Genomic DNA, 14,687 nt, shown 5'->3' with positions numbered 1-14,687 from the left:
ATTACTTAAGCACGCAAGTAGTAGCATAGAAGACATGGGCTAACATCCTTTCTCCACTCTCCTCCTGCATACCAACCAGTTCAGTGCCAAATCAGATTCACCCCTTTAACTCACTCATTAACTTTTTACTATATATGAGTCTATAAGTCAGCTCAAGCAGATGTTACTGTTGCGAATTATTTTGCAAGAAACTAAATACCCTATTCACAAATATTCTAAAAACATAGAAAGTAAACTGTGATACTTCCAGATCGTAAAGTAAAAATTGAGCATCTTTTAAAATAATTATATCAATTTAAGTGTCACCAAAGATACAGATCCATCAAAAGCCAAATGTCTAGCTCAAAGGTAATACATTAAATGATAAATATTGGCATTTCAACATTCTTCTTTGAACAACCAGAAAAAATATATACTATGTCTCTCTCTTATATATTTACCCCTACCATTATGATTTTGATATTTAAATACAAACAAGAATTTCTCTCTAAATTGTTCCTCAAGTTTTCTATATTAAATTTTAAATTTGTTAATAAAGCATTAGGAAAGGTTTTCTGAGCACCCGAATGCAGCAAGCTCCTTCTCCATGATCATCTTCAATCTACTATTACTCTCTTCAGAGTGTTGGCGCCTAAAGACAAATGAGTGCAACATGGCATAGCGTTCTCCCCCCCCCCCTCCATAAGCTGGGTGGGTGATGGAGAACAGAAAGTGGATATCAAGGGTGGAGTAACTGAGACAATTGAGAAACCCTGAGAAGAGCCTGACTCACAGAAAAATACAGACTCCTGGGGAGAAGGTCAACATCTACTACCTCCTAGGAGCTAGATTGGGAGTCTAGGAGATACAAGAATAATGTAATTTCCTCCATGGTTCAGGGAACCAGTGGCCTTCCTGATGCTTTGAGACAAAGCCAGTATGAGACTGTTTTCCGTCCCACATGAGATTATTGCCAATAAAGGGATGTCACCAAATAGACTGGGGCCCAGTGAATACGGGAAAACCACCTCATATCTTAAGGTCCCAAGTAGCCAAGAGAGAAAAATCAATTACATGTTGAGTTGAATAAATAAGAGAAGAGACCATGTACTTAAATTTAAAACATACACAAGCGCGCGCGCACACACACACACACACACACACTTAAGAGTAAACCCATAAAAAAAGTATACAAAAATATTTTCTAGACCAAAAAACCAAAACCAAAATTTCCCAGCTAAGTAATCCCTTGGGTGAATTGTAGAGAAAATTGCCACTGCGAAGCAATAGAAATGCTTGTACATGACTCAAGACTAAAATATCAAAACTATAAACTCTCTACCTGTGTACATCTGTGCATGTATGGGCAGGTGTCTGTGTGTGTGTGTGTGTGTGTGTGTGTGTGTGTGTGTACTTTTTTCCCCTATCTTCAGATGGCACTACCAAATTAGATTGTAAAATCTCTTAAGAAAGCTCTATTGTGATTGGCTTAGGAATAATAAGTGCTCATATAAATTACATATTCCTAAAATTTCCAGAAATAAAAAAATAACCTTCTAATAAACTTAATGGTTTTAAAAGGCAATTTCTTCAATAAATGGTGCTGGGAAAACTGTACAGTTACATGCAAAAGAATGAAACTGAACTACTACCTTTTATCACCACACACAAATGGATTAAAGACCTAAATCGGAGACCTGAAACCATGAAAATTTTAGAAGAGAGCATAGGCAGTAATTTCTCTAACATTGGCCACAGCAACATTTTTCTAGGTATGTCTCCTAAGGTAAGGAAAACTAAAACAAAAATAAACTATTGGGACAACATCAAAATTAAAACAAAAACAAAAACTTTTGCACAACAAAGGAAACTGTCAACAAAAAAGCAACCTACTGAATGGGAGAAGATATTTGCAAATGATATATCTGACAGGGGTTTATCTTCAAAATACTCATGTACATAAATAACTTATAAAGCTCAACATCATAAAAAAAAGAAACAATCTGATTAAAAAATGGCCAAAGTATCTGAATAGACATCGTTTTTCCAAAAAAGACATACAGATGACCATAGACACATGAAAAAAAGCCCAACATCACTCATTGTGCGGAAAATGCAAATCAAAACCACAGTTAGATATCACCTCACACTTGTCAGTATGGCTAAAATTAACAAGATAAGAAACAACAAGTGTTGGTGAGGATATAGAGAAAAAGAACCCCTGCACACTGGTGGTAGGAATGTAAATTGGTACAGTCACTGTGGAAAACAGTATGGACATTCCTCAAAAAATTAAAAATAGAAATATCATATGATCCAATAATTCTACTATTATTTACCCAAAGTAAACAAAACAATTCCACTATTATTTACCCAAAGTAAACAAAACACCAATTCAAAGAGATATATGCACCCCTATGTTGATTGTAGCATTGTTTACTATGTATAAATGTATGTATATACAACATATATTCTGAGTAAGACAAATACCACAAGATTTCACTCACATGTGGAGTATATATAAAAAAGAATAAAACAAACAGAAAGCAGAATCAGATCTATAAAAACAGAAAATAAACTGATGGTTTCCAGAGGAGTGGGGCATGAGAGATTGGACAAAATGGGTGAGGGAATGAGCTTTCAGGTATGGAATGAGTAAGTCATGGGACTAAGAGGTACAGCATATGAAATACAGTCAATGACATCGTAATAGCATTGTATGGTGACAGAAGATAACATAGTTTAATGTATAGAGAAGTTGAATCACTCTGTTGTACACCTGAAATTACTGTAACATTGTGTGCCAACTATACTTAGATAAAAAATGCATTCATAACATAATAATAACCCAAATGCTTTAAAAATTCAATTCTCACAATTTAAGTAAATGTTTGTAAAAGAAAATAGTTTAATATTGTTTATTTAATAAAATGGCTATATCTTCAGAATTACCAGCAGTAAAGATAATACGAGCATACATTTTTATTCTATTTGAACATGTTTGTCCTGAACTTATATAGGTATACTGATTAAAGGAGTTAGCATTACATCTACTAGATGTTTAAGATTATAAAAAATATGTATTTGTTTTTAATAAGTGAAATCATTATTATGATAAATTTTTATTTTATAAAAGCCAACTTGAAATTTAAAAACAATTTTCAAGTTCATTTAGTAAATTAAAATCTTGGATTTATGCTAAATTACTTAATGTATATTTATTATATATCTATATTATTTCTAAAAAAAATACTAAAGCATGTTTTTAAATTTATAAACTTTTTGCCTCGAGTTTGTGTAATCAAACAATTTTATAGTTTATAATTTAAGTTTTATATATTCGAGTCTGTTAATAAACATGTTCGTTTTTGCCACTTAAAAAGTTACACATAAAAATTGGTATGGCTATAAAGAAGTATAAAATATATATATTCAAAAATTCTGTTAATCTACTAAAAAACACTAATGCAACAGAAAAATCGCCTACCTCATCGTTTTCTATATAAAATAAAATTTAAACCTATAGGATCTAAATAAGTAATACTCCACTAGTAAAAATAATTATATAAGCGACTTGATATGCAAGGTATGCAAGATATGATTTTGTTAAAAAACAGTTTTATTCTAAAATAAGATTATTCATTCTTCCAAAAATGTATAAGATGAAATCTATAAGTACAAAAAATTATAAAAGAATCCCCCAAAATAGTATTCGTCATGGTCAGAGCTTGCTAACATTTAAAAGATTTATCATATAAGATTTTTCAAATCAGTATCAAATATTACACAGATGCAAAGTTAAAATTTGATTTTGTTTCTATTTTAAAATGACAAATTTTCTTAGATTAATGCTCTGCTCTTAAGAAATTGTGAAAATAAGTTTTTCTTTGTCTTCTGGATAATCTCCTAAGTGGCAAACATTCCCTGTCTTATCAGAATATTTTTCTGTGCTTTATGTTGACTTTATTATTATACTTAATTATCAAAAAAAAAACCACAAAGTTTTCTCACTGTCATATTAAAAACTCAAAGCTCAACTATGGATACTTACAGGAAAGACATTTAGGTCTATGTAATAAAGAAAGATTGACAATAAAATGTTAGCAAGTGTATCAGGCTACATAAAATTAAATGTAGGAATGATATATTACTATCAGATTGGGTGAATCTGTGCTAAAAAGCAGTAAGTAGAATATAGTGTCACAAAGTGATAAGAAGCATAATTTATTAATGGTTATAATAAATATAGATCTATACAATCTAAAAAATAGAGTAGCAAACACAGAGAAAAACTCCCCCAAATACTAGAAGGAGTTATTAAATACACTTATAATAAAAGCCACTAATATATCTTTCTTAGAATTAAACATATAAGTTGACATAACTTAGAGTTGTTTTTTATTTATTTTATTTTTTTATTATTTTTGGAGGGGCTGTTTTGTTTTGTGCTATGGACTGAATTGTGTTCTCCCAAAATTCATACCATGAACTCCTTTTCCCCAATTTGATGGCATTTGGAGATGGAGTTTTTGAGAAGTATTTAGGTCATGAAGGTGGAGCCTACAAGATGGGATTAGCGCCCTAATAAGAAGAGACCCTAGAGAGATCTCTCTCTCATTCTGCCACGGGAGAAGATGTCTGTCTACCAACCAGGAAGATGGCCCTCACCAAGAATCCAGTTTGCTAGCACCTTGATGTAGGACTTCCCAGCATCCCAAATTTGAGAAATATCTATTATTTGATCTACCTAGCCCATAGATAGTATCTTAATATAGTAGCCTGAGTTGAAGAAGTAATTTTATTTTGTTTTGCTGTATAAAAGTTCCCCCCCACTAATATTTTGTTTTCAAATTCACTGCTAATTACGGAAATGAAAATTAGATTTACAATGAAATAAAATAGCATGCTAAGCAAAACAGAAAAGTTAAAAAGAATGGTAATATTTTTTTGCTGCTAGGGATAAAGGCAAAAGTGAACTCTCATGTTTTGCTGTTAGAAATTAGAAATACCAGGGTGCCTGGGTGGCCAGTCAGTTGAACGGCAGAATTAGGTTCAAGTAATGATCTCACAAGTTCAAGCCCCACTTCAGATCTTCTGTCCCCTCCCCAACTTATGCTCTCTCTCTCTCTCTCTCTCATTCTCTCTCTCATTCTCTCTCTCTCTCTCTCTCTCTCTCTCTCACTATCTCTCTCAAAATAAATAAGTAAACTTAAAAAAAGAAATTATAAATACCCTAAGATTTTTGCAAAGCATCCTAGCAACGTCTATTATGATTTATCATTTGAAATGCATGCACATTTTGACCCAACGCCTCCACTTCTTGGAATCTTTCTTAGAAATAAAAGCATAACAATCAATTGCAGAATTGATTGTCATGCAGAAAATAATGGAAACAGTACAAAACTATTCTTAGGAGAAAAATTGATTGATTAAATTGTGGTATACATAGACAATGTAGTATTTTGACTTCTTCTCTGTTTCTTCCATTCATTAATTCTATTCATTTTTATTTAGTTAGTACTATGTGTCAAACTAGTCTGTACTCTGATAATACATTGGTAAATAAAGATCTTTGCCTACACTGAGTTCACAGTCATCTAGTGGGGGAGGGGGGGAAGAGAGAGAAAGAGAGAGAGAGAGACAACAAATAAATAAGTAGATTATTGCTATGGTAGTGAGAAATGCTATGAAGGAAAAATAAAAATAGAAAGAAAACAGGAAACATAATATGAGTGGATTGGTTCACAAATTAAATATGATTAAATCAGGAGAAAACTCACTTGGATGATGTACAGATCTGAGGAATTGAGGGAGTCAGCCATTTTTCTTCTAATGATTTGTCTTATGTGTTCTAATGGATTACTTCCTTTTGGAAATTTACTCCTACTTGGCCTCTGACCATTTCAAGTAGTGTAAATAATCTTAGGGCCGCCACTATTTCATTTACTTTCCAAAGATATTCAACTACCTAAGAGGTTCTTGTAGTTAACCCACTATATTGAGTGTGTAATTTTTTGAAATAAGAAGCTGGAATGAGAAATAATGTTTATGAGTGTGTACATTTAACCAGTCACTGTGCTGAGTTCTACAAGCTCTCCTTCTTTTTTTTTTTTTTTAATTTTTTTTAAATATATTTTTGAGACAGAGAGAGACAGAGCATGAGCAGGGGAGGGGCAGAGAGAGAGGGAGACACAGAATCTGAAGTAGGCTCTGGGCTCTGAGTTGTCAGCACAGAGCCGGACGCGGGGCTTGAACTCATGGGCAGTGAGATCATGAACTGAGCTGAAGTACGAGGCTTAACCGACTGAGACACCCAGGCTCCCCTACAAGCTCTCCTTTTATCCATCTCCAAATATGGGTGAGATCACTAGTCTGAACTCAAGTTCAAAGGAGAAATTTGAGAGCAAGCAGTAATTTAAGTATGAGAATTGGTAGGATAGGTGTAGACATGAATTTTAAAAAATCAATATGTAAGCATCTGGAATAAACTATTACCCCACCTCAGATATGTTTACTTCATGAATATAAGGACTAATATATTCTGTTGTTTCTATTGAGACTTGTCATTTTGCTTACACTTAAGTCATCCAAAAAGTTGACATCTGCCAAAAATGTAATCAATAATTCCAATGACAAACCTGAAGAACACTCTAAAAGAGTAGGGAAAATACTATAATTTCTTTCTGAAGTTCATAAGAAGAAACATAGACAGTCACCACACATTCAGATAAAATTATTATGTCTATCAGTGATAGCTTCATTAGTTTAATTAAAAAGAATTATTGAATTATTTAAGAACATATATAAGACTCATAAATAGAAAAGGTTGGGACTGTGGAAAAATTCCTTGATGAAAAGAAAAAAAATAAGGCATTTTAGGAAATAAAATTATGGATAATCATGCCATCTATGATGTTATTTTGTCAGAAACTGCTATTTCAGGATTGCAAGGGAGACTGAATGGGTCATGTCACCATGAGCAAAGAAGGGCACACACTTGGGACTTTGTCAACTACAAGGTGCTGCTTCTAATCACTGACCTATCACTTCTTGTATTTAAGAGCAAATATTTCAACTTTGATAAGTTCCCCAAATTAAGCTCATATTTCAATATCTTTCTTTTACATGTATTAAATATGTAATAAATATTTTTATAAATAAAAAATATAAAATGAAAAGTTCACAAAATTATTCATAACAAGTACTTCTTTCAATTTCCATTTCTTATTGCTGAGGAATTAGAAAACACGCTGAGGAAATTCCACAGATGATAAAAAAAAATCGTATAATGTTCAAATGGCTCTTGCTTTCTTCTTTTTTATGAATCTGATTTGCAGTGTGTCATTGAAGGTATCCTTTTTGTCTACTGATTTTGTTGGGTCAAAGTAGAAATGTCTGCAAAGCCATCATGAAAAGGGCAACCTGTGGGAAGCACGGGGGCTAATTGTGTCTGTAAAAATCTAAGTACTCTAACATTCTTACTTTCATTTCCTGTGTTGTTTCATTCTTTACCACTCCTATCAAAACGCTGAAAAATATTCCTACTCTTTCACTTCAGCTGGAAGTTAATGTTGTCTCTGTGGGGATATTTATTTTTTACCAATAAGGGTTGTCACAAAATGTTTTATATTTCCTTGCAAAATACTCTGAGTGTGCTTGGAAGTAATAACAATGTTCTGATATTTGTTCAGCACCTAAGCAAAGAATAAGTTTCGAAATATGTGTTTTGATCTAGGTGATTCATTGGAAAGGAAATCCCATATCAAAGACAATGGCACATATCAAATTTAGAAATCTTACTGCTTCTCTCAGGCCGTAGTAAGGCTTTTGTCTTCTTGTTTTGGCTTCCACTTTCGTGAAGGGCCTTGAACCAGTCCCGCAGTCTGTTTGCCACTTCCCTGAACTCCAGGTCACTGCATGCTGAAAACAGAAAGAACCAACACAAATCTTGAATAATAACTTAGCACAATGCCAGTGCCAGTTCTCAAATTATCCCAATCAATGAAAAGTAACAATGAGTAAAAAAAGAAATATAACACAATGTTTAAGTATGTTTCAACTTCTTAAAAATGAAAAATACGTGTTTCAAACATAACAAGGTGTAATAAGATGATAACATTTTATTCAATAAAGGAAAATTATTCGCGGAATTCTATTTCCACTCAGGGGGATATAGCACTCGATTGAATGTTCTTATTATTAATATCACATAAATTCAGTTATAATATTTCTGTGCCAAACACATTTGTCACGGTAACATGGTAGATGATCTGGGGAAATAAAAGGTTGAATATTCAAAGTGCATACTTACACATTTATTATTGGCCATAGCTATTATAATTTGTTATGATTTATAAATATGCATTGGCATATTAAATATGTGTAGGAATTATCAATTATAAATATATGCTGTCTCTATTTGGTTAATTCTACATGTATTTTTAAGCATAGATAAAGAAAAGCTATCTTATTCGACATTAGGAAAGATGGTAAAATATTTAACAAAATGATATAAATTTCTACTTTAAGAATAAAGGGTTAGCAGACTTTGACATTTGGAACTTAAATTAATTCCTATTTTTTAAAAAAATACTGTTATCGGCCAATAATTATATTCTTTAGAATAGTCTCTATAATAAAGGGTAGTAGAATATGTTATTTATGTTATCTATGTGTGCATCTATGTGTATGTGTGTGATTGTGTATGTGAGATATTAATGCCAAAATATGGTATGTCAAATATAGTCATTTGTTGCCAAAATATTTTGAAAATATATGAAATACTTATTTACATTGTTTAGAGGACATTGTTACTGTGGGTCTAACTCCTCTGCAATTTCCTGAACTGACAAGCATTCTTTAATAGTACTCTTGTTCGTTTGTTAAAAATAAGTAATTTACATGCTGATTTATAAATGTTACATTACATTTACTATAAACTATATACATTATACCACTATGTGTATTATATATAGTGGACCATTTGTAATAAAATACAAAAAATATAGTATCATATAATGCAACATAATTGAAGACCATTTCTTAGTATTACAGGGAATAAAATTCCAGATTAGTAGGACCTTCCAAGTACCTAGTAGGGTGGCTGATTCATACCAGCAAAGCATTGTGATATTTTAGAACAATGGAGGCAAAAATGAGATACTACAAGCTGCCATAGGGAAGAGTAATAAACATTGTCATATACAAGAAACAAGGATTCAGAATGTCTTAATTTTTCATTAGTGACATTGGCAGTCAGAACAACAACTGAAAAATTGCTTTGTATTTTAAACTGAGAATCCCATTTCCAGGAAAATCAGGCGAGAGAATAAGCTAGAGAGATCTTCTAATTTACGAGATTAAAAAAAATATATTTCTTTAGGAAGCTACTGGAGGATGTGATACACCAGAGAACCAAGAAAGAGGATGGTCAAGACACAGGAAATAAAAGATTTAAAAGGTGGGGGGGGGAGGGATTTTTAGGGTAATGGTAGAGTCCCAGAATGCACATGTTGTGCCAAGTGTAGAGGCAGATGGTAGTAGGTTTGAAAATCCTTGGTCAAGGGCAGAGCAATGTAAAGAATTCACCGCTATCCTTTCATCCGGGGAAAACAGTGAGTTACAGTGAATGTCCCAGAAGACGTCACTTTACAGATAGGATCTACAATGGCTGAGACTCAGTGATAAGATAGTATATAGTACACTCCTAATATGATTATTTACACTCTAGCCTGGTATCTCTGTTTAACTAAACATCTAGGCAACAGTCTCCTGCTATAAACTGTCACACTAAAGAAAAAAAAAAAGCCCACTGAAAAAGAAGGATTCTTCTTCATATGCATGTATGCATCACATATCTCTCTGGAAGAATATACAGAAAGTGACCAAGACTAATTATCTCTAGTTAGAGGAACCAGATGAATATAGGGAAGTGGTATAAGAGAGTCTTATTTTTACCATTCATATTTTCCCCTTTTGATTTGTGTCTATATAGCTGTATTAATATTCAAATTCAAATTCAAATTTCTGTAAAAATTAATGACCATGAATTAATGCTTTACCTAGCAATTCCTTTTCTTAAAAATTATCATACAGTATACTACATATATACCAACTAACTTAAATTCTACCATATTATTTTACCAGCTCTCTTACAATAGCAAGTGTGTTAACAAAACTGTCCATCAGCAGTGGCCTGGTGAGATTATTCAGGTACATCCATCCAAGGCAGCTTTATAAATCATTAATAATGTTTAGAAGGTCATTATGTACTCATATAGACCTCAACCACAATATAGCTGTTTTTTTATAAAAACAAAACAAACACAACAAAAACATAAGGAAGAAAAGTATATTTAGTATGCTTCCATTTGCATAAACAGGTAGGAAAAGTGCATTTGTTGATATATGCTTAAAATATCTCTGGAAATACACATAAAAGATTGAAACATTGTCACCTCTGCAATGAGAATTGGATGGGAGGAGCATAGATTGGTGGGAGACATCAATATATGTACATTCATATTTTTAAGAGTTACAGCATATTAATTCATTACCTACTTTAAGCAAATGAAGATTTAAAGATGAAATTTAGTTCTTTATTTCCTTGGTCTATCTTATGTTTTTTTCTCCCATACTGGACCCAGCAAAGAGCAAAGCTTTATCCAATAAAATACCTGCTAAAGAATGATTAAGTTTGAACAAATTGGTATATATTTTCTTTTCTTGTGTTTGTAAATATAGCACTTATTATAGCGTTAATATAGTATTAGTACAGCACTTTAAAAATTTTACCCAAATATGAAACATCATATATATTTATTGTGTATCACACACACCTTAACTCGTTTCTTTCTTTTTATTTTTTATTTTTTATTTATTTTTTTTGAGAGAGTGAGAGTGAGCAGGATAGGGGCAGAGAGAGAGAGGGGAGAGAGAGAATCTCAAGCAGGCTCCACACTGTCAATGCAGAGTCCAACATGGGGCTTGAACTCACAAACCATGAGATCATGACCTGAGCCGAAATCAGGAGTCAGATGCTTATCCAACTGAGTCTGCCCAGGTGTCCCTTAGCTTAAATTTCAATATAAGGTTATGCATATATTGTAATGAAATATTTTAGGACTTAAGAATCCTGCAGTAATAATTATAGTAATAACAAATAATATAATATAAATTATAAAATATAACAATGATAATAGCAGCTAGCACTGCATACTTACTGCTATGATTAAATTTATTACCATGTTTAATCCTTATAGAAATTCTATGATTATATTGGTATTGTGTCCATTTAAGTGTTAGGAAATTGAGGCATTGAGAGCTGTAGAACTAACTTGCCTGAGGTCAGACAGGTAACTGGCAGAGCCAAGTTATGAATTCAAAAATATGGAATTCAGTGTCCAAGGTTTAATCCTTATAGCAAACCAATAATAATAACAGCAAGAAAGTAGTATACTCCAACTTAGAAAAACAAGTCAAGCATTTCTTCACTCAAAGCGTATACATTTCCATTTCGGGAAGTTATGATTGTAGTGATGTGAGATGATCATCATTGTATAGACATCATATAACATATATGAAGTTAGCGAAACTTATTTTTAGAAGACAGTAAGTAACACAAAACCTGTAAAGGAATCACATGACTTCAAGTCCAATCTTTTTAAAAAAATTTTTTAATGTTTATTTAATTTTAAGAGATAGAGACAGAGCACGAGTCGGGGAGAAGCAGAGACAGAGGAAGACTGAATCTAAAGCAGGCTGCAGGCTCCGAACCTTTCACACAGAGCCCGATGGGGGGCTCGAACCCATGAGCCGTGAGATCATGACCTGAGCTGAAGTCAGATGCCTGACTGACTGAGCCACCCAGGCGCCCCTAAGTCCAATTTTTAATGCCAAAAAAAAAAGTCACAGAGATCTCACTGAACAATAAGCTACAGTTTATGCTACTACATATTCTGGAGTAGTTAACAAGAGCCCCAAATGGAGGCTAGTCAGTAAGACTTCCCTTTTCTTCCTCTTCCTCTCCTCCTCCTCCTCCTCCTTCTTCTACTTCTTCTTCTTCATATTTTCTTAGAGAAGCTAACAGCGCCATTATTTTTTATGTCATGAGTCAAACTGTCCTTGTCACACACACAAAAAGGAAATGGCTAGTTTAAACAATATATAAATATAGCCTTATTTATAGAATGACATTTCTACTTTACTGGCTACCAAATCTTTGAGGCAGACATGTTCCAACTGAAGCAGGACCAGTCAGATCTCACTGTTGAAGTGTCTAAAAGTTGTCAGTGATTGACTACTGTTGTTTCCCACAAGGAGTCAATTGTAGTCTTTTCTACATATTCTCCAACAGTTCTACTACATGGATTCTCTTTCTAGAGATAATATCTTGCATTTATACAGCATGAAATGCCTTTAATGAGGTTTTACATTTGATTTTACTATCAAGCCTGGATGATTAGGTAACGGATTATGATAGTTTTTTTACTGCTATGGAAACTGAGATATGTAGCCAATAAAGCATATTGACTATTATAGCCAATAGTGAACTAAAACAGTACTTGGAACTCACTGATATAATTGTATTTGTAGTCAGGAATAAAAAACAGAATAATAAATCATAATAAACATAGCTTTAAACTAAAATTTTTTAACTTTATTTATTTATTTTGGGGGGTTGTGGGCAGACAGGGAGAGAGAGAATTCCAAGAAGGCTCCACGCTGTCAGTGCAGAGCTCAACATGGGGCTCGATCCCACTAACTACGAGATCATGACTTGAGCTGAAACTAAGAGTCAGATGCTTAACCAACTGAGCCACCCAGGCACCCCTAAACTAAATTTGAATAAGAGAAAAGCTACGTTTCAATGTAATGTTCTTCAGTGGTGCCAAATTATTAATTAGAGCATGGTATTACATATAGAAAAAAACAAGAAGAAAGTTAAGAGATCTTGGAAATTTAAGTTATACATGTATGTATTTGTAGTCACACACATAATCACATATTTAGCAAGACAAAATATTTAATAGGATGGGTGGAGATAAAACCAAAAACAATGCAATAGTGTAAAATAAAAACAATAGAGATTAAAGAGGAAGAACATAAAAGAAAGAATAGAAGGTATGGAGGATTAGTTCAATATTTGATTTACAGAAGTTATTTAAAGAGAAAACAGAATTTGAAATTGAGAAAATCATTTCAAAATATAGAAAATACTTCCTATAACAGAAAGAGAGAAGTTTTCAGAGAAAGGGGGACTGCTGAGCTCTTAGGTGAATGAATTAAACATACACATATATAAACACCAAGTCATCTTTTAAAATGTAGAATATGAAATATAAAAAAGATTATAAGAGCTTTCAAAAGAAAACAAAAATAAATAAACAAAAAGCAAGCAAAAGGTTATTACCACAGGCCAAGAATCAGTATCCCCAAAATCATTAGCAATAATGGATGATAGGCAAATGTGAAACAAGCCTTCAAAGTTCAAAGGACAATGAATTTTGATGTAGTATCTCATATCTGTTATTAGTAAGAAAATAGGACATAATAAAGGCATTTTCAGATATGCAAGAACTCAGGGATTTTTGCATCCCATGCCACCATGAGAATGGGCCTCAGCAAAATGAGAGGACACTAAGAAAAGGACATGAGGTTCACAAAAGAGACACTCCACTCAAGAAAAACTTAGAAGCATACTACTGAAACTACTTGCATAGTGCATCTAAAGATAGAACAGAGCTGATGGACAGTGAGAGGCAGAGTGTGATTTGACAAAAGAGTCTCTAATTGACAACTTGTGAAAAGTTATCAAAGTCATGGCACAGGCAGTTGGGATGTAAAATGGTAGACTACATTTAAAATGGATGCTAGTGATATTCTCCCTTGAGATAGAAAAAGAATGCATTATTATCCTACATATCCTACCATAAATTATCACTTGCAGTGAACAATATTTACATCATCATGATGCTGTAAAAATTGCTGGTATGCAAATTGACTCTTATAAAGAATTTACAGGAGACTTAACAATTGTTAGAGAAATGAATTCAAGTGATATCAACTTTGGCAATGAATACTCCAAGGATAGACACCAGAGAGAGTGGGGTGGGAATGAAGACACAGAAAGGGAGGCGCAGTAATGCTAACGTCCTCGTTTTACAACATGAGGAGACAAGATGTTCCTATGGAATTGGAAACAGGTGGTTAAATGTTTCTGGTTTTTTGCTAATATTTTTTGCTGTGTAAATTGTAATCAGTGGAACACTAGGAATAGTCACGTAATTATTTTGGAAAGTAGGAGGGAAATGAAATATATTCTCATTTATCAAAGCAGAGAACCTAAAGGTAATGTTTGAAGTTGATAAATAGCCATTTCCCAAATGAGCTAATCACCAGATGGGGAAAACCAGCAAGGCTTAAAAATGGTTACCTCTCTGACCCAGGGGTGGGGATGAGAAGTAGGTCAGGAAGTTGATTTTTGACTTTCATTATAATCCCTTCCATACCTTTTGCCTTTTTAACCAGTAAGAGAGGGTCCCTCCCCTTCCTGCATTGTCTCTCTCCATGGAAACTGCTGGGCAATACTAAATGCATATTGTGGGCATAAGAGCTGAAGGGGGACAATTAACATATATCAATCATACTTATTAAATCAAACATTGAGGTATTAGTTTCCTTTATAACACCTGTTAGGTTAGAGGATT

The 14,687-nt window shown here is 33.1% G+C and overlaps 1 protein-coding gene across 3 annotated transcripts in view; it reads right to left on the bottom strand.

Moving 5' to 3' along the window:
* SPOCK3 (SPARC (osteonectin), cwcv and kazal like domains proteoglycan 3) overlaps window positions 1-14,687 on the bottom strand; it is a 495,206-nt gene that overhangs the window by 39,855 nt on the left and 440,664 nt on the right. For all 3 annotated transcript variants that reach the window (XM_043565988.1, XM_043565979.1, XM_043565996.1), the window contains one exon: window positions 7,780-7,899. In XM_043565988.1, the coding sequence (XP_043421923.1) occupies window positions 7,780-7,899 (120 nt within the window). The remainder of the gene's footprint in view (window positions 1-7,779; window positions 7,900-14,687) is intronic.

The sequence above is a fragment of the Prionailurus bengalensis genome, chromosome B1, assembly GCF_016509475.1.
Source record: "Prionailurus bengalensis isolate Pbe53 chromosome B1, Fcat_Pben_1.1_paternal_pri, whole genome shotgun sequence".
Taxonomy (NCBI): domain Eukaryota; kingdom Metazoa; phylum Chordata; class Mammalia; order Carnivora; family Felidae; genus Prionailurus; species Prionailurus bengalensis.
Note: the sequence above shows the minus strand (reverse complement) of the source record. Positions and strands in the feature narration are given on the sequence as shown.